We start from the raw sequence: 21018 nt of genomic DNA on the forward strand, positions 1-21018 counted from the left end.
TTAGCGTCGTACAATAATCTTTGTGAGACGTTCACGTGTGGTGGCGTGAAGTGAAGACAGGATGAAATAGGTACATATGCTAACATAATATAAAATTCCTTACACTTCCAGCGTCTTACACACGCTTTGATTGTGCACCTTCATGCACTGCACCCGGGATGAGCGTGGTGTCTGCTATAGGAGTTTTGTGTTAATTTGAGGTATTTGTTGTTTGTGTCTGCATGGGTTCTCACCTTGGCTTTTCAAGACCTCTACTCCCATATTTCCTAGTTGTTGGTGCTATGGAATGGAAATCAAGCTTGATTTTAAATCCTCTATGATAATAACAATAGGCTATGATAACTATTCATGAAACACTTAATTTCAAACAAGGATACAAAGTGCTTTACAACAAAATAAAAACATGATAACACAAAATATAGAGATAAAGGTGTTCCAGAGTTTAGGAGCCCTGACAGCACAGACACCCTTGTATTTGTCTGCAGCCTCTACTCAGGAACAACCAGCTAGTTCTGATACTGCCTGCAGACCCCAGACCGGGCACAGGCTCTTAGGGGTTTAGTAACTTACAAAAATCTTAAAGTCAGTCAGCAGACAAGTCATCTGAGTTCCCAGAAGTTTTATTTTTCACCACCTAGGTGGGCGAGAAAGCAGTAACCAGTTTAAGGGAGTTGAAATAGGAATAATTATTCTCCTGGTTTTAGTTGATAGATTGATTGATGGATTGATTGATTGATTAAAAACTTTTAACAGTTTGTAGAATAAGCACAGGAAAGCACAGTTCAATACAAGGTCTGCGAAGAGGATTAAAAAAACAACCAAGAAAGCACTAAAAGGCTTGTTTTCATTGGGGTCCTTCAAATTCAATTCATCAGAACATTTAGAAATCAAAAGAAAAAATATGTACAGTAATATGTACTTCAACTTTTTACTGGGGCTGCAGTTTGGAATTGCAGCCGCCCGTAAGTGCTCTTTGAGAGCGGTTTTGAAGGAGAGTAGGGATTCACATTCCGTTACGACTGTTGGTAGGCATTCCACATTCTTGTGGCATACTGTGGGAGCGAAAATAATTTAACCCATTGTTTGAGCCGAATCTGGGTTGAACATGATTTATAGAACTCCCTCTGGTGTTGTGATTGTGGACAGCGTTGTTGTTTAGGAAGTATAGTTTTACAGGTACATGGGTGTTTTTGTGGTGGCCCATTTGCAAGTTGCTGTACTCTGTCGTCTACTCTAAGCCATCCAACCTATATGAGCAGAGGTAAGGTGAGTTGTAGGAGTAAGGCCAAGCAATAACCTGACCTGTTTGTTTTGGGATGTCTGGAGCTTTGTTTTCAGGGGCAGGGCCTTTTTGGTGCTATGATACCATAAGGTCCATCGCATAGTCAAAGACACCTTGAATTCAGATACCTTTATTTGCCATTGTGCACACACACACACACACACACACACACACACACACACACACACACACACACACACACACACACACACACACACACACACACACACACACACACACACACACACACACACACACACACACACACACACACACACACACACACACACACACACACACACACAAATTTGCTTTGACATTAACATGAGTGCATTCAATTCTTTTTTTCACAAATACCAACAGACACAAGACAGCACCGTGCAGGGAAATAAATGAGTGTCTTCAAAGTATTCTTACTGACCACTGAGGAGATCCTGTACAAAAACCATGTCTTTGGTTCAAGGTTACTTTATTTTGTCTTCCGAAGGAGACATTTGTGAGATTGGTTGAGTTTTTAAAAGCTCAATATTGATCTGATCTTACAGTACATATTCCTGAGATGAACAACGTGTGTTAATGTGGCTCTCAAAGTATATAGGCTGGGATCAACGAACCTGGCATTGTTGGATAAAGGACCATTGATGACTGGAATTTAGAATGTAAGTAATCTGGGACAATTATAAGAGTTTTCAGTTTTTACAGAGTTCATTTAAAGAAAATGATACGCTTATTACGCTACATAAAGGGTTGTTGGGCTTCACCGGAAGATATTGTGTATCATCTGCATAACAGTAGGAGATGTCTCCCTATGTCCTACAATGTCGGAAAGGGGAAGCATGGGAATCAATTTAACCTTGGTACAAAGTGACCATTGCAAAAGCAGTCCCAGATATGCCCACCCACTGCTGTAATGTATAGATATGAATATTGTTTGCACTCACTCAAACAACAAAATTATGGACCCCTCACCAGTGTCAGTATTCATTAAAAGATTATTTTTGACTCCAATATACAGTCTCTGTACTGAGGTGTTGTCATAACCCTGACAGTGTGAGTGTGTGCGTGCGTGCGTGCGTGCGTGCGCGCGTGCGTGCCTTGAGAAGATGCTGACCACAAGCAATCTCAAAATAATCAAAGACAGATTTGCATCTATATGGAAAATAAGTAAGAGACAATTATTTCCAACACATGACATGTGCATGAAATGTGGAGGGTATAATATCAACAGGGCTGAAGGTTTCATTTGAGCTTAACGTTTTATGGTTAGGGCAAAGTACATCAGTGTATGAGTCATATCAGAGCAGAGATCCCTTTAGCCTAAAGTAAAAAAAGGATTAAAACACTGAAGACATATTTCCTTTGAAGATTTAAACACATTAGGCCTACAATTTACAGGATTTAACCACAACCCTATTCTAAGCATGACATAATAGTTGCATGCTTGGAGAAGACGCGAATATTCAGCAAAATAGCAGATATACAAACTCATCGTTGTGATCGGTTATTTTCGATGAAGAGATTTTAATACACCCCTGGGAGACCCCGGTCACGGTCAGTGAGGTATATCTCATATTCACTAACTTATTGTAAGAGTCCATTTAGACCTTCAATGGTTGGTAGTAGCTCTGGTCCATATAGCTCTAATGCGTTGCATTTACTTCCGCCGCTCGCATGAATGCAGACCAGCCTCTCGTCTTTAGCGTAAATAAAAATAATGTTTTTGCTACTCACCAAAACAAAGGCGGGTTGTGTCATTAGAAAGCCTACTTTCCTTAGTGGAAGCACTCTGAGCCCCCCACCACACATATAAACGGTACTTTTTGGCCAGAAAGGGATTTTTTTTCACCGGAGGAAAAATATTCTCTATGAGGCAATTCTCTGGGCAATATCGGTAGAAGGCGCAGTGGAGTAACTGTAGGAGAAAACTATCGCACACCTAGCAATCAGGCGTAGTGGAGTAACTAAAAGTTAAAAAAAGTCGGCTGAAACAAAATCCTCTTTTGGACAAAAAGTACCGTTTATACGTGTGGTGGGGGGCTCAGAGTGCTTCCACTAAGGAAAGTAGGCTTTCTAATGACACAACCCTCCTTTGTTTTGGTGAGTAGCAAAAACGTTATTTTTATTTACGCTAAAGACGAGAGGCTGGTCTGCATTCATGCAAGCGGCGGAAGTTGAAAGTAACATAGCTCTAAATGAAACGCATTAGAGCTATGGACCAGAGCTAGGTTGGTAGTAGCCTACTGAAGTCCTGTGTTCCTCCACCTACGTTCAGCCCTCCCACATTCTCTTAAAATTGTGGATATTCTCACTGATCCAAGGAGATGACCCTGTATGCTTAGCTCTGGATTTTACAGCCTCTAATTTGGCATGTTGAATCCAACAGAGAAATGGCAATAACAACATACCGCTACACTTAAAAGCCAATAGCTGATAATAAAACAGTAAAAATCCCTCCATATAGACCAGGGGTTCTCAACGTTTTTGGCCGGGGACCCCCGAAAATGCTTTGGCAACGTCTCGGGACCCCCTCCCCGCCCCCTCCCGACCCCCAATATAAATTGACTGCTACAATACCCTTAATAATAGAGACAATACACCATAAATAAATACTGAAACCATCATCATTAGGGAAGGTGTATGCATGTACTATGTGTACTATATGTAAATTCTTCATTTCCACTTTACAGCCATTCAGTTGCAAAAAAAAAAAGTCTTTTTTTGAAAATAATTTGGCGACCCCCCGAGGGGTCGCGACCCACGGGTTGAGAACCCCTGATATAGACTATACCGTTTGTTGTACAGTAGTTAATTCATAGCGAAACTGGACCTGACATGGTGCTGCCATGTATTCATTTGATGTGCTAGCCCCCTTTTTGCACCTAGTTTGAAAAAAAGAATCCTCGCACAGACCTTGTCAGATGTGTGAACATGAGTGCACAGACTGGAACATGGCATGTCTATGCAGGTGATGCATCATAGAAATGTCAAATGGGGCAAAATTGCAAGTTATGATTTGAAGTCTGATTTTCCGATATGTCTCTACTGTCCATGATAGGAGCACCTGATATTTGCCGCAGCAGATTAGACTTCTAGATCATGGCACAGACCAACAGTGTTGGACAGGGGACCAATGGGGTAGCTGATGAGTCGCCCAACATGATAGTGTACAGAAAGGTAAGCAAATTAATTGTCTCCACCAGGCCGAAGGCATGGGGAGAGACTGTGGGCTCCATTTCCGTCACCGCTAAACCCCTTATCCCTAAACTTCTTTGCCTTTTTTTCCTATTTTGAAAAACATCTTTGAATAGTTCAACTAGCCAATCTACATTGACATGTTGTGAGCTTGTAGACTGGCTATTTTAACTATTCAAAAATGTTTTGCAAAATAGTAAAAAAAGGCAAAGAAGTTTAGGGATAAGGGGTTTAGCGGTGACGAAAATGGAGCCCTATATGTTTTGCACTCCATCCGTGTGTGTGTCCGTGAGTGTGTGTGTGTGTGTGTGTCCGTCCGTCCGTTACCAGCTAATCTCTGCCACCGTTGGCCCGATCCATGCCAAACTGTGTACACACACTCCCTGGATTCCACAACGGCCTGTTATAGCGCCACCATAAGGGTGATTTAGGCAAAACACATTTCTGTAGATTACTCATACACATTTTATCCATACACACAATTCGGTATACACCATCTTCATAGTCATGGGATCAACACAGATCTGCAACATTTCCCATATTCCATCCTAATTGGCTAAGATTGACTTCCAAAGCTCGCATGATTGGTCCGTTTCGAACAAAATGCCACAAATAACAAACACAGTATGCAATTTCCGTTAAATTTTACACCCACATTTCCACTAGGCCGAGGACGACATGCCACTCATTTTTTTCCAAATCAGCGTCACAGTGGCGCTATAACAGGGCAATTCCTGTTTTGATCTATAAATGCATCGATCTGTGTACAACTTTACTCGTAAACATTTTGCCAAACATCACACACACTCCTATCCTCCTGGTGGAGACCTGTGCCCACAAGGGCACTTTTTCTAGTTTGACATCTTTTTGGGTCAAACCCTCTAAGGACAACAAACACATTACCTATTTTATGAATTATGAAATACATAAAGACGAGAGGTGCGTAAAATCGAGTGACCCGATAGTTCAGGCAGTCAGGCTGCTCTCCACGCTCAGTCACACACTAATCTCATTCGCTAACCAGCTGTACACACTCATTCTAGGCAGTGTTTGTTAAGCAGAAGACCGGCCACTCTCCATACTACATGCTCAGCAGCATAGATCACAGCACCTCTTCTGTAGCTTGTCAGTGATCAAACTCCTTCTGCCTCCCCAGCCTCCTCCTTGTGGCAGTATGACTCCTCCTTGTGGCAGTATCTTTTAATTGTATGGATTTCTGTGGATTGTATGATGTTATATCTGTTATCATGCCCTTGAAGGGTTTAATGTTATGTCCATGTGTCATGCTTGCGCAGATAAATCTGTAGTATCACAGCACAGGACACTGGCAAATTATTGCAAAAATTAACGGCAGTTTAGTGATAATGTTCCATGATACAATGCTATGCAATGTGAGCTTGTGTGTGTGGAAAAAGGATGCAATACTGTACATGTGCATTACAACATGCATGAAATGCAAACGTACAGCTGTGCTGCCACTGAGATACCTTAATATTATGCTTGTTCCAAGGATCTAGAAAGTGATTAGAAAAGTCTATGGTATCATATGCGACGAATGTTCGTACATCAAAGCCAAGCCCTAATTCAGATGCCCTGGATAATTTCGTTGCTTCCTCTGATTATAGCTCACTGTGCCTCCCAATTTCTTTTCATATGCTGCACTGTAATATACAGAAGCAAAATCAGGGCAGCACTTAGCTGGATGTATGCTACAGGTAATTGTCATAACTTACTTCAGGTTGGCCATGAAATGTCTTTATTGGGGCTACGAAGTGATAATCTTCTTTGTGCTTGTGCAGGACTCTGGTGCACATTTGATTTCTTAATTGCATTCCCTTTGTTTTCATTCACTGTTCGGTGGATGCTCCTCATTCATCTGCGATCACCAGTGGCGTGCACAGATAGACACTAGGGGGTGCTAGAGCACCCCCTGCCCTTTTGGCAATGTGCCCTTTTTTTTTTTTTTTTTGATTTTTCAAAAATAGCAGACCTACAAGCTCGTAGCGCGCCACTCGGTGGCGCGCTATGAGCTTGTAGATCTGCTATTTTTCAATAGCTAAAGCATAACATAATGCTAACACCAAAAGGGGTTCCCGCCCCAAAATGGATTAAGGCAACCGGCCGGTTCCACGCGCTGCACAAGGTGCCCTTTTTTAACTTGAGCACCTGCCCCTCTAAATGTCTGTGCACGCCACTGGCGATCACTTCTACTAACCAGGAAACCAATGTCGTAGATTGCCGGCCGCTTACAGCACACACACCGTCTTAAGCAATATGACCATCAGTGCATGGCGAGGTGCATTTTCTCTCTTTGGCTGTAGCAGAAAGAAATGGCTGCCGTTTCTTTTTCATAATCCTATAAGTAATTTGATATGCTTCATAAATTAGATGTAATCCAAAAGTGTGTGTGGGCGGGATGGGCGTTATTGGTTAACAACATATACATTTATGGATGTGGATGGGTGGAAGGGGATATGGGATCACATCACTTATTTGATTAGGTTTCGATGTGATCCCATATATTCTCTACAAGAGCATCCATATTGACGTGTGGTGTTTCCAGACATTCAATTACATTTTGATGTCTCCTTCCCCCTGCTATTGATTCTGAAAATGATTTGTATTGAGATCTGAGCATGCAAATGCATACAGTATAATATCTTGAACATATAATTACATCAAGCATCCAGTACATATACAGTAAATGCATAGATTATACATGTCAGCAGACATACTCACACTTTACTTACTGTATATAATGTACACAACTATGTACATGGACACATGCTGTATGTGCATACATATATTCATAACATTATCTTAACCAAACCCTATATAGTTTGTTATGTCAAAAATAACTATCGATTTACAAGCTCAAAACCTGTGCATGAGCTTGTAGATGTTCACCAATAGAGGGTATGCGTGATGCGGAAACGCCTACTGAGTGGCAAAAAATTACTTTCTGGCATTGACAGCCCATACTGTATATCCGAACAGAATCTGATTGCATGACGTTAAACAACGTTAAACTCACTTTGCCACTAGCCTCGGTCCCAGGCTTACTTATCTGCGAAAAGAAAAGCCTGGTCACAACGTAAGGCAGAGAAGCTATCGGCGGATGTATCCTCCGGAACATCCGGATACGATATTTTCCCGACCAATCACAACACTTGTTTCATTCGCGGAGAATGGAAACTGATTTGTAAAGCATCAACGTCATTTCCTTGGGCGATACTTCCGCTAAAATCCCGCAACTTCCGCCCAAAAAAATTATAGTCTTTTCAGCGTAGGTCTTGCCCAGGGTGCTTTGCCACTCGATTTGCCATTCACTTCATGCATGCGCATACCCTCTATTTTTGGTGAGTGTTCACCTATTTTTGCCAAATGTTTGCCCAGGATAGACACACTAGAGTTAATGTGGTTAAATTTGCAGCTTTTTAGCCACATACCATGACTGGTAATAACAAGGACCAATCCATGCACTAATCAGGGGCCACTGGGAGGCTCTCTGGATGATTGGTCCCCAGTGATTGAAATCCATGAACCAATCAGGCTGATAGATGGGATGATTGCTGGATACCCATGCACAGCCAATCATCTGTCGGTCCTGACACACTGATTATGCGACAGGGGCGGAGCCTGCTGAATGTAATTGCATTCCAGCAATACGCTGGGGGTGTGCCTGCTCAATCTGTTAATTTCCCATGATGCACTTTGGTGTCAGGGAGCAAGTTGCAAGTTAGTTTGACTGATGGACCAGAACCAAGCCCCCAGGGAGGCTCTCCAACGTTGAAGCGCTCGGCCCTACTGGTCAGAGGTGGGACTGCAGGCGGAGCCGTGGACTTATGACTAGGAAACCCCGTGCAGCTGCAGGCTTTAACATGGAGCGCTCGTTTGCACTTCCGCATTCCGTGGGAGAGTCCGCTGAACGTGAAATTGTACGGCTGAGAAAGATTAATTTGTGTCGGATAAGGGCTTATTGGTGGGAAATACAGTACGTTCAGTTCACGTCATATGAATGCGTGACAACACTGGCTACCGGTAGTTCATTTCGTTCACCAAGACAGTAATATGGTCCCCACTCGTTTGGCACAGTACATATACGTGAAATTTCGGCCTTAAATTCAAGCGCGGGTTTTGGCTTACGCCGATGTCAACGTGTCATTTATCATGTGATCCTAAACAGCTCATTCTATCGTCAATTTGGTAGGAACATTGATAAATGTCACGGGTGAAACCGAGCGTTAAATAACGTCATGAATAACCAGAATACGACCAAACAACATATGGAAAGCATAGAGTTATATGATGGAAAGCCTGTCAGCTGGTCAGACAATGCTGCTCCGCTTGTACGACAGAAAACGGGTGCAGACGAAGAATATGATGTGATGTGAGTTTTGGCATGGCGTACGTCAAAGTTCAAAGTCACGTTGGAATGATAAATGCGGAAAATTGCAGGGATTTCCTGCGTTTCCCATTCCCATTTTTGCGTGTAAATCGCATTGATAAATGAGGGCCTTAGGTCGCCTTCACACCAGAAGGCTTTACTGGGATTAAAACTAATCCTGCTGCGTATTGTCGGAAAGTGCGTTTTGGCAGGTGTGAACTCACCTCATTCGAACTGTGATGCGGATCAAACAATTGTATTCTAGTTTGCCAAAAAACGGGGGTTAGACGAGCACGTTAATAAATTGCTTAAGGAAACATAAAAACACTGCAGTGTACATAATATTCAGTCCACACACACACACACACACACACACACACACACACACACACACACACACACACACACACACACACACACACACACACACACACACACACACACACACACACACACACACACACACACACACACACACACACACACACACACACACACACACACACACACACCTTTACGTCCTAACTATTTCTCGAAGTACAATTTTAACACCATAGATTTCACTGTGTAGTTTATGAATTGAACACATTGACAAAGTTCCCTGCTGCGTTCCCTTGCTGCGGTTGATACAGCACAGTGTGAATGCAAACGCAGCAAATAAAAAAATGCAAGAATGATGCAACTTCTCCCAATTGCAATCGCATCGAGACTACCGAAGTAGACTGCGACCTTAGAGACACTTCTCTGAGCAAGAGAGGTGGACCAGAGAAGTGGTCCTTCATGGACCAGGCCATGACCACTTGACCAGCGATCTATTTTCCAGGCGACCTCTCTACCCATTCAGCCATGGCTGCCCATATTTGTCTCCACCAGGCCGAAGGCATGGGGAGAGAGTATGTTTTGCACTCCGTCCGTGTGTGTGTCCGTGTGTCCGTGTGTGTGTCCTTCCGTCCGTCTGTTACCAGCTAATCTCCGGCACCGTTAACCCGGTCGATGCCAAACTTTGCACACACACTCCCTGGATGCCAACGATGAACCTCTGCCCCACATTTTCCAGAACGGCCTGTTATAGCGCCACCAGGAGGCCGCTTTGTGCAAAACAAGTTTTTGGACAGTACACCTACAGATTTTGTCCAAACATCACACAAATTGGTACACAGTCTCTCTAGAGCCATTCAACGAAACAGGTCTTTCAGATTTCTCAGACTCCATCCTGATTGGCTAAGATTGGCTTCCAAAGTTCGCAGGAGTGCTCAGTTTCAAACAAAATGCTGCAAATCATGAACACATCATGTGATTTCCGTGAAATTGTGCACGCACATTCCCACTAGGCCGAGGAAGAAATGCCACATGAACATTTTCAACTCAGCCTCATGGTGGCGCTATAACTGGCCGAAAAGTGTTTTACCTCTAACTGCATGGATCTGTGGATAACTTTGTATGCCAACTCCCTAGAGGCCAAGGAAAAACCTTTGCCTGGAATTTTTCACATCTGCTCTTTATAGCGCCACCAGGAGGCCGACATATGTAAAACACATTTTCTAATATTACTCCTTCAGATTTTATCAAAATTTCACGCAAATCAGTACACATGTTCTCCATAGTCATGTGATCAAGACGGGTTTGTTTGATTTATCATAATCCACCCTCATTGGCTACAATTGGCTTCTAAACTTTTCAGGAGTAGCCTGCTTTGTACCCGTTTTGTACAAATCGCCACAACTACTCAACGCAGCGTCCGATTGCGGTGAAACTGTGCATGCATATTCCCACTAGGCTAAGAAATGCCACTTGACAGTTTTCGAATCAGCCTCATGGTGGCGCTACAACAGGCCAAGCCGCGTCTCACACACACACACACACACACACACACACACACACACGTTTATATATTACTCCTACACATTTTGCCAAACATCACACACACTGGTGGAGACCTGTGCCCGGAAGGGCACTTTTTCTAGTTTATCCATGGTTTACTTTCATTACTATTTGATGTGTTGTATATACACCAAAAACATATGTGGGTTCAGTTATCCCCTACTGCTCTTTCATCCAATTTGTCCCCTGCTTCCCCATTTCACCTCTCAGACCACATTTAGCCACGGCTCGTGTCCGCGACCTGACCCTACACTTCAGAGCAAAAGTGGCAAAGTCAGTCACAGTGGAAATACCCCTTTTTCTTCTGCAATGGATTTCACTCAAACACAGTGCCGTGGAGCCGAGTGGATACCGGGTGGCGTGCCACAAATGACTCTTAGATGGAGATGACTTGGCAGTGGCATGCATTTCGCATCGATCAGCCCGCGCCAAGATGAGCCACATTCTTGGAAGAGATACAGTACCTTAATGTATTACGTTGCGAGGTAATGCACAGTGGAATGTGAAGCATCACTGTTTAACCACTTAAGCTCTATCTCAAGATAAAGAAAACCCAGGCCCATATAGCAGTAGCCTATACTGTCTCACTGTCGTGGGTAGAGTCCTATAGCTTGTAAAAATGAATTGCCATTTTTGGTTATGGAGCGGTTGTATATGTCTTGAAGTTGCAATTGTTTGCCTCCAATGATCGTACTACTGTACTTACTAGCGTGGTTGACTACCTGGGTGAGCTTGTCCCTATCTCAAACTGAGAACAATTACAAGTTCACAACGCCTCGCAAGTCACGATCCGACACATTGTGAGCTTGTAGATCGGCTATTTTTCATCATTTTTTAAAAATGGATCTGGAATTGATTTGCGTTTTTAAATGGTAAATGGTGCATTTATATAGCGCCTTTATCCAAGGCGCTTAGATTGTGCATTACATTCACCCCATTCACACACACATTCATATATACAAATGGTTTTGATACATGAAATTACGGAAAATTGGACATTTCCCCTGTAATTTCACGGCCAATATATAAGAATGCCAGGATTAAAGTGGCTAAGCATGTTGTATCTGTCTGTCACTAAATGTTCACCATCTTTGACAGAGAAGATACATCATAGGTTGAGATCAGACAGTCATCCCCGCTGACTATTCTAAGAAGCAGTAGTAGCCTATATAGAAGCTTATGTAATATACACAGAGGGAGTTAGGCTGCTGAGGACAGTGTGTTGTGGTTTAACAGTCTGCCTATTGGGAGTCTCTCTCTCTCTCTCTCTCTCTCTCTCTCTCTCTCTCTCTCTCTCTCTCTCTCTCTCTCTCTCTCTCTCTCTCTCTCTCTCTCTCTCTCTCTCTCTCTCTCTCTCTCTCTCTCTCTCTCTCTCTCTCTCTCTCTCTCTCTCTCTCTCTCTCTCTCTCTCTCTCTCTCTCTCTCTCTCTCTCTCTCTCTCTCTCTCTCTCTCCCTCTCTCTCCCCCTCTCTCCCCCTCTCTCCCCCCCCTCCCTCCCTCCCTCTCCTCTCCTCTCCTCTCCTCTCTCCCCCCCCCCCCCTAATGAAAATGGATGGAGGGTTAAGGTGTTGACCTGATAATTACTCTGGAGATGTGCGGTGTGTGCATTCTCCATTACAACACACGCAATAATGTGTGCGCACACACACACACACACACACACACACACACACACACACACACACACACACACACACACACACACACACACACACACACACACACACACACACACACACACACACACACACACACACACACACACACACACACACACACACACACACACACACACACACACACACACACACACACACACACACACACACACACACACACACACACACACCCTCTGCGATAACCAGATTTCAATTTTCAACCAATAAGACAATTCTCTAGTGACATTGAAAATGTAACTGCTCAACGCCAGTCCCCGAGTAAACGCAGACGAATAGGGATAGAAGGAGATTGACTACAACAGACACTTCAAGGCTGCCTCAATCTATCAAGCAAACGTCAATAAAAGTTGATAGATTGGCACTGGCAGCGGGTCATCGTAATTACCTGCAATATGTACGTACATTTCAACCCTTTTGTGATGGCTTCTGCTCACTCATACATAAACAATGCTGAATATCATAGTGTTTCACTGTGTAGTATACAGCGTGTGTTTCTTCATGCATGCTCACATGTGTGCGCTGATTAATGTTGTGGCGTGTGTGCACGCGTGTGCGTCTTGTGCTGTACAGTATGTAGGGCGAACGTTGCAATAGTGAAGAGTAGGCCTACTGAATTTTTCATGCAGGCCAAAAACAGCTCTGTGTGTGTGTGTGTGTGTGTGTGTGTGTGTGTGTGTGTGTGTGTGTGTGTGTGTGTGTGTGTGTGTGTGTGTGTGTGTGTGTGTGTGTGTGTGTGTGTGTGTGTGGAGCTCAGTGGAGGTACACAAGTTAAAAAGGTACGGTGCTTCAAGGATCAACGGGACAACAAGAGAGAAGAGGGGTGATCCGAGCACTATAAAAAGGTCAAAAAGAAGAGGGCAGATGTAAAATCAGGGTAGTTTAAAGCCAAATCCCTTCTTTTTTTCCTATTTTTCTAAAAATGTCTTCTACATCCTGACAGTTTTCTGAAAAAGCTATGTTTCTATGTCGTTCTTCGATTTTTCAAAAATAGCAGACCTACAAGCTCGTAGCGCGCCACTCGGTGGCGCGCTACGAGCTTGTAGATCTGCTATTTTTCAATAGCTAAAGCATAACATAATGCTAACACCAAAAGGGGTTCCCGCCCAAAATGGGTCAATTGTCTAAACAAACATTAAAAATGCCATTGACAATGAACGGAGAATTTATCATATGTGTCTGAGCAAATCACCATTTGTATGTCGGTGGGAACCCTTAATTGGCCAATAAGGGACCACCATTCTTGATGATGATGTATGATGATGTACGATGATTAGAGCGCACCTCACTTCACACGGGTGTGATTTTGTTTAACCTTTTAGTAGTGCTCGATCGGATCATCACCCCTCTTCTTTCAGAGTTTATAATACCTCAAGAAGGTTTCCCGTGTCCCACGGTACACTGTAAACTCGCCTGTACAACTACTGATTCCATACAAAGGCCCTGAACATTTTGTTCTGCGTTCTGCTCCCAAGTGGCATTGATTTTCAAAGGCCCTCCTTCAAATTCGCACCCGAAGGACTATACCCCTCCCCCTTCTTCCACACGAGATCCGATTGAATTTCTCCTTCTTGTCTCTACCCGCACCACAAGATCAGCAGCGGGCCTGATCTCCTTCCAAAGATGTAACTGTTCGCTGTGAAAGAATATATATTATACAACAGGTCGTTTCGAGGAAGCAATCTGATTGGCTGAAACAGCCTTCTAGCCGTGGTTCAAACAAGCACCACTCCACCACACCTAATCAAAACAGAATTCAGCTGCTCTGTTCTCCCAGAGCACAGCAAACTCAGTGGCTAGGCGATCTAGTTTCTTGGGACATTTGTGGTTGTAGTGACTACATCTGTCATTAAAAAAATGCTAGGATGATTGCACTCTCCCATAGTAATAAGGAAAAAACAACAAATTTTTTCCACTCAGTGTTATGGAACTCAGTAGTGGGTAGAATTTCCAAAATCAGCCATAACAGCTTGGCACCTCCTCCTCATCCTGGTCACCAAACTAGACACATTTTACTGTGGGATGGCATCCCATTCCTCAACCAGGTTTTGTTGCAAGTTAGTTAGTTTCATTACACTTACACAATTATTTTCATGGCAAAAATGCAGGTCAACAGTGGCAAATACATTAAAAAACAAATCTAGCGAGACATGGTATAATTTAGTGCCTTGAATGAAAGGTTTCTTGAGCAAGGAGAAGGAGGCCGAAACGTTGTATATCTCTGCTGTCGGGAGGAAACCTCATAACTCCAAAATGTTCATTTTTCAGGAAATGAAAAATATACATTTTTCAGGAAATTAAGAAAAACATATATTTTTAAAACAAAGCAATACAGCCTCATCAAAGTTGGTTTTGTCCAAAGCACTTTTTACTACTTTCCATTGGTTCAATATTTTCGAAACAACACACAGACGTAAAGGGTGTTCAATAGCACTGATTCATGCACAAAAAAAAAAGAAAAAAAAAAGATTAGTTATGAGGTTTCCTCCCAACAGCAACGATATGTTTTTTTTCTGCTCTGGTAAAGCTTTGTGCAGACTTTCTCCTTTTTCAGTTTATTTCTTTTGTTCGAGCTCCCATTGAATTTACTGGGATGTGTGTGTACCTCCTGAGTGACCACTAATATGTTTTGAGCACCCATCCATTAGCTGTTTTTCGATGAAGATGAAGAAAAAAAACTAAAATATATACGAGCATGCATTAGGTGAGTCATTTATTTGGACATAACATCCACTCAAGAGACCCAAGACCCAGAAATAGCTAAAACTTGATGGTTTGTGATAGAGGAAATGTACTCGGAGCTTTATGTTGATGTGCCACTGACGCAAGCTCGCCCCATTACTAACATTGTCCAATTTGTCCCCAACCCTAACCGCACGCAATGCCACGTGTCAGACCAATGTGGCATCGAAATTATGAGTGAATCCCCATTTCTCTATGGCTCAAAACAGCTCGAATGACAAAATATTGTTCTATAAGCCTTCTATGGTAAGTAGTAGTACAATAGTACTACTACTTACAATAGTACTAAGTATTCCCTTATTGTCTCCACCAGGCCAAAAGGCATGGCCGAGACTAGGTTTGGAACCTGTCCGTCCGTCTGTCCATCCGTCTTTTTGTTGTATTTGTAGGCATTTTACAGTATTAATAGATCAGAATTAGAAGTGACTCAGAAAAAAACCCCAAAACTTGATATTTCTGCTTTTTTTTCTTTTTTTTAACTTTTTTTTGCAGGTAAACAAAAGTACAGTCACAGTGTAAGGGTTCATAATACATCATTAATAAGCAACTGTTGATTTCTATATTCAATCCATTTCTCCCATTTTTCAGTGAATAACTCCTCTTGTAGTCTCAATGTACTGTATGAGTTAGTTTCTCCATTACAAATATCTCCTCCACAATGCTCAGCCACTACTCACAGTGTTTCTGGTTTCTGGTTTGTACCATAGCCTAAAGGCCTAAGAGCCATATTTTATCATATTTTTCTGGTTGCTTTGTGTATAGGGCTCCTACCTGTAGACACTCAAATATGATTTAAATCCCAAATTGGAAAACAGGATTAACTTGGCACTCACTTTTTCAGGGAAGGTGGCGCGGGGACATGTCTATTGTCTACACTTTGTTGGTGTAAATCAATAATAAAACTTGTTGGAGTATATTATAAATGACCGAAAGGCATATAAATGTTGATAAAAACTAAAACTAAGGGTATTTTGTCTATAATTTCAGTTAGTTTTGTGAACACACAATACAGTTTCAGTTTAGTTATCGATTTTCTATTTATCTTTATTTAGTTTCAGTTAACTGAAATGTTTTTTTAATTCTAGTTTTCCTTTTTTTAGTTAGTTTTAGTTAACTATTATAACCTTGGTGTCACGGTGGCGGTATACCGTCTTCAGTCAATACGCGAGTGCCAGTTTACATTGGCTGTGCTTTAATACGAGGTTGTCGATACAGCGCATCTTTTAGTGGTATTTGCTCCCTGGTGAAATGTGATCTTCATCTGCGGAGAGGTGATGACAATGCAAAATGTACTATAAATGGTAAATGGTGCATTTTTATAGCGCCTTTATCCAAGGCGCTTTACATAGATTACATAGATTTACATTCACCCATTCACACACACATTCATACACCGATTGTGGCGGAAGCCATGCAAGGTACCAACCAGCACATCGGGAGCAATTTGGGGTTCAGTGTCTTGCCCAAGGACACTTCGACATGTAGACATGGGAGGAGCCGGGATTCGAACCGCCGACCCATGGATCATTGGACGACCTGCTCTACCTCCTGAGCCACAGTCGCCCCCATACTATGATTCACAAATCAGGCATTTTGCTCTTACTGTGTCTATCACACATTGGATGGGAAACACTCTTCCCTTATGATACTCTCGTCATGAGAACTCCATGTCTCTGGAAACAGTGTATAGGGATATAACTAATATAAATATATATTTTTTTCAGAGCGATTTGACCAAGAATACATTGACAGCCAATTAAAATCCATCCGAATTTACAGGGCGGCAGGCATGTTCAACACATGCACATTACATTCAACATGTTTTCAGAATGTTCATAAGTGTGGTGTGGATGATCACATCATTATCATTATACATATAGTTACTGTCGTTATCTTATGGTATCATACATATATTGGTGTGGAATGGATGTCCCTTAATTAATAATACCCCATTGTTTTCTTACTGCCTTTTGATTCTTTCCCCGCATGGCAGGACGAGTGTCTAAGGCCTCACTCAGACCTTTACTGCATTGCTGTATGCTTGTTGGATGAATGTTGTGTAGTGTCATGGCCGCCCCAATGCATTTCCAATGGGAGTTACATGGTTTGACACAACATTTGTGTTGTATGAGGGGGAGGGGCGCAGTCGAAACACAGCCGAAAGCCATACAACAGCTTGTAGTCCAAAATGTGGACTACAAACCATGTGACTTCCATTGGAAATGCATTGGGGCGGCCATGACACTACACAACATTCATCCAACAAGCACACAACATTCATCTAACAAGCATACAGCAATGCAGTAAAGGTCTGAGTGAGGCCTTACACACCTCAAGGGCGTCATTGCAGTGCGGTGAGATTTGTACCAGTTCCCCCTTCGTAGGACTGTAATAAACAACAAGCCTAGGGCAAATGTATTAGTGCATATATACTATCGATCTGCAATGCATATTTATTAAGAGCTTGTGTACAAGCAGTGATTCGGTTGGAATGTGATTTACTTTCTCCTCTGTATTACTATGGCACGGCAGAAACACATGCACAGTTGAGTGATCGGAAACAGCATGGCCTCTGATATCCCACTGGAGGCTTCGCTTTCTTGGAAACTGGAGCGGCGGTCAAAGCACTAAAACAAATTCAACCGAGTGATGTTTTATTTTTAGCCTGATTTGATTTGTAGAACCTAGCCAAAATCAGTTGTGCGTGGGTCAGAGTGAGGGGTACTGAATACATTTGCAGATGCCCTCAGCTACAGATTGAAGGGTTCTTGTACTGCCTGTCTCCCTCAAGTTGCAATCAGACAGTAAGTGAAAGAAGGAGAGAGAGAGTCTAGTAAGAAACAGATAGATTTAAGCAGGGGAGAGAGAAAGGGAGAGGAAAAGAGAGACATTAGGGGGATGATCTATAATTGCCAGCTCAAACAGAAATCTTTTTGTGTCAGCTTGCCAGCATGGCGACTTCTGCTTTTGTGTATACAAACATGCATATGTTGTTTTGTGTACAATAGAGATGATTCTTCTCTCATTCATACGGAAAGTGGGGCAGCCACTGGAAGGAAATTTGACATTTAAGTCGGTGTTGGTGTGTTTGTCAAAGTAATCAGTTTTGCTAGCCCTGCTATTCCTCTAATTGGTGGCTGGCACCATATGCTATAGCCTACTGTGAAGGTAATCCACCACACAGTCGTGCTGTGCCGTGTTGTTTAGCAATGCACTGCATTTCATCTGCATTCCTGTGCCTTGCAGCTGGTACTACCGTATATCAATATTACAAGAAGCCTCGTTTTTGGTCTTCACTTAGACCTTCACAGAATGGTAAGAATCAATTAAAGGACCACTTCACCACTTTTAAACCTATCTTCATATAATAGGTCCTCACTAATAATCATGAAAAAATGGCGCAATTATTTTCTACTCTGTCTGTGTCTCATAGGAGGGCTGTGGGCAGTTCAGAAACAGTCTTCCAGTGACATCATCGATGGGGAATCCAAGCTAATATAAACTTCAGGCTTTCTAGTCCTGAAAAGTTGCAATGCGAAAATGGAAGCCATCGTTCTCACGATAATGAAAATCTAAACATTTTTGTAAAAAAATCTTGTTTAAAATAAATCTGCCTAATGATGTCACTGGAAGACGGTTTCTAAACTGCCTACAGCCCTCCTATGAGACACAGACTAAGTAGAAAAAAATCGTGCCATTTTATCATGATTATTAGTGAGGACATATTCTATGAAGATAGGTTGAAAAGTGGTGAAGTGGTCCTTTAAGGTGCATGAACAGGAAGGTGCTGGGACACACCTTGCTGGTGCAAGAAAGGTGTTTTGAGAAACAAAATGCAGTCATGATGGACACAGCTGAATAGTCACTGTGTACTACTCTGGCTTTGTCAGCACTGGCAATTCAGTCGTGACAATTTAACTCGTCCCCAGAGATTAAATACTGTAATCTTTCTGAGCTAGTCTATATAAAATATATATTTTTAGTACACAATTACATTGATTAGTCTGATTAACCACTGAAAAGGTAGTTCAAGTGATGTGTAAATAAAGGTGCTGTCTCTCCAGCTCTTTTTATAAACAGAGAACAAAGAAATACATTTCCAGGTGGGTTGGCAATTTCATCCAATCAGGATAGAGTACCTACCAGTATTCATCTATTTAAGGTGAGACCCTTGTTCCTTGTACCCTCACCTTTAATAAAATTGCTGTAAAAATAGTTGAAAAAAAAGTACCTTCGGAAAGTGGCGCTGATTTTACATATAAGGTGCACATGGAATTGTTTTTTTTTTTTTTGTATATAACTTTGTAATGCTACTGACGTTTGTGTGCAACATTTGAGCTGACAGGCCTTTTTTATGTCAATCAATCAAGTCACCTTAATTCAAGTGATAGATTATATACATTTAGGGGCATGCCATGTGGTCTACTGGTAGATCACGATCTACCTTTTGGGCACCCCTGCTATAGAGTCTATATCAATGACTACTATATCAGAATATGCAGCTTTTAAACACTGGTACTGTAACTTACATCACATTTTAGGCCACACCCCGTTCCAATGCGCGCACGCACACGGACACGCACATTACCGTACAATACGGTGCGGTGCGGTGCAGTACGGTACGGTACAGTACAGTACAGTACAGTACAGCCTGCTACAGTACAATATGGTACAGTACACTGGCCACCTGGATGGCGTGGCCTGGCGCTAGAGTGAGACCGGCCAAAGGCCGGTCGAATTGTCGTTTTAATTAAAATCAATTATAGATTAAAAGTTGTATAATCGATTAGTTTGATTAACTGCTACACCCCTACAAAAGATGCAGACTCTGGCTGGTATGTGTGTATGGTGTGTAGGCTACAGTGTGTACAGTGTGTTCTACAGTGTGTGTATGCTAGTGTTACATAAAGGGCCGAGGAAGGCTGGGTACTAAGATTAAGAGCGTGACTAATGGCCTCATGTCAGTCTGGTCATTTAATTACCTCTCAACGTCTAATGGGAGTTTACAGGAGGATCCCATAGTCCAGTGGGCTTAGCATGAAACCACTGCCTCAGCTGTCTCTAGTGCCATGGTTTTAACCCATTTTGGGCGGGAACCCCTTTTGGTGTTTTAAGCATTACGTTATACTTTAGCTATTGAAAAATAGCAGATCTACAAGCTCATAGCGCGCCACTCGGTGGCGCGCTATGAGCTTGTAGATCTGCTATTTTTGAAAAATCGTGAAAATGTGCCTCAAATCTTTGAATATATATTATTCCAGAGTGAACATTTGAACTCAAATCTTTGCTTCTGGGGCCTTCTGGAACAACATATTTTCAGATGCGAGTCGGTGGCCAATTACATAAAATGTTTTTGGGGGAAACAGAGGTTTTTCTGAAATTTAGAAATTTAGTCAGGATTTAGAAGACATTTATAAAATGTCGACGTCCGGCCTAAATTGGTTAATGAGGAGTGAGATGTACGCTGATGTTGGGAGTGCACGGAGACAGTGAGCGGACATGTGCAAGGAAAGAGATAAAGACCCGTTAACGGGCTTAGCTCCATTCTTGTGCTGCAGCTGTCTGCCTTCACCTCACAGCTCAGAACAGAACAGCTGTCTGCCTTCACCTCACAGCTCAGAACAGAACAGAAGAAGCTTTTCCATGCCAAGGAACCCCCGAATAGCCACAGCCTCTGGATGCAGCCCCGCTTTTGCGAAATGGCTTAAAAGAAATGAAACTAGAAAAAGTGCCCTTCTGGGCACAGGTCTCCACCAGGAGGATAGGAGCTAGTGTGTGTGATGTTTGGCAAAATGTTTAGGAGTGATATAAACATGTTTGTTTGTTTTTTGCAACAATTTTCTTCATTGTGTTGAGGA

General features: G+C 42.4%; 1 protein-coding gene across 1 annotated transcript in view; it reads left to right on the top strand.

The window, feature by feature from the left end:
• Nucleotides 1–21018, top strand: part of rgs7a (regulator of G protein signaling 7a) — a gene marked incomplete at its 3' end in the record, with an annotated part of 103467 nt that overhangs the window by 274 nt on the left and 82175 nt on the right. Inside the window, exon 2 of the mRNA XM_079511963.1 lies at nucleotides 4338–4456. Coding sequence (XP_079368089.1) covers nucleotides 4379–4456 — 78 coding nt within the window. The 5' untranslated portion in view covers nucleotides 4338–4378. The remainder of the gene's footprint in view (nucleotides 1–4337; nucleotides 4457–21018) is intronic.

Source organism: Electrona antarctica, assembly GCF_951216825.1.
Source record: "Electrona antarctica genome assembly, chromosome: 10".
NCBI lineage: Eukaryota > Metazoa > Chordata > Actinopteri > Myctophiformes > Myctophidae > Electrona > Electrona antarctica.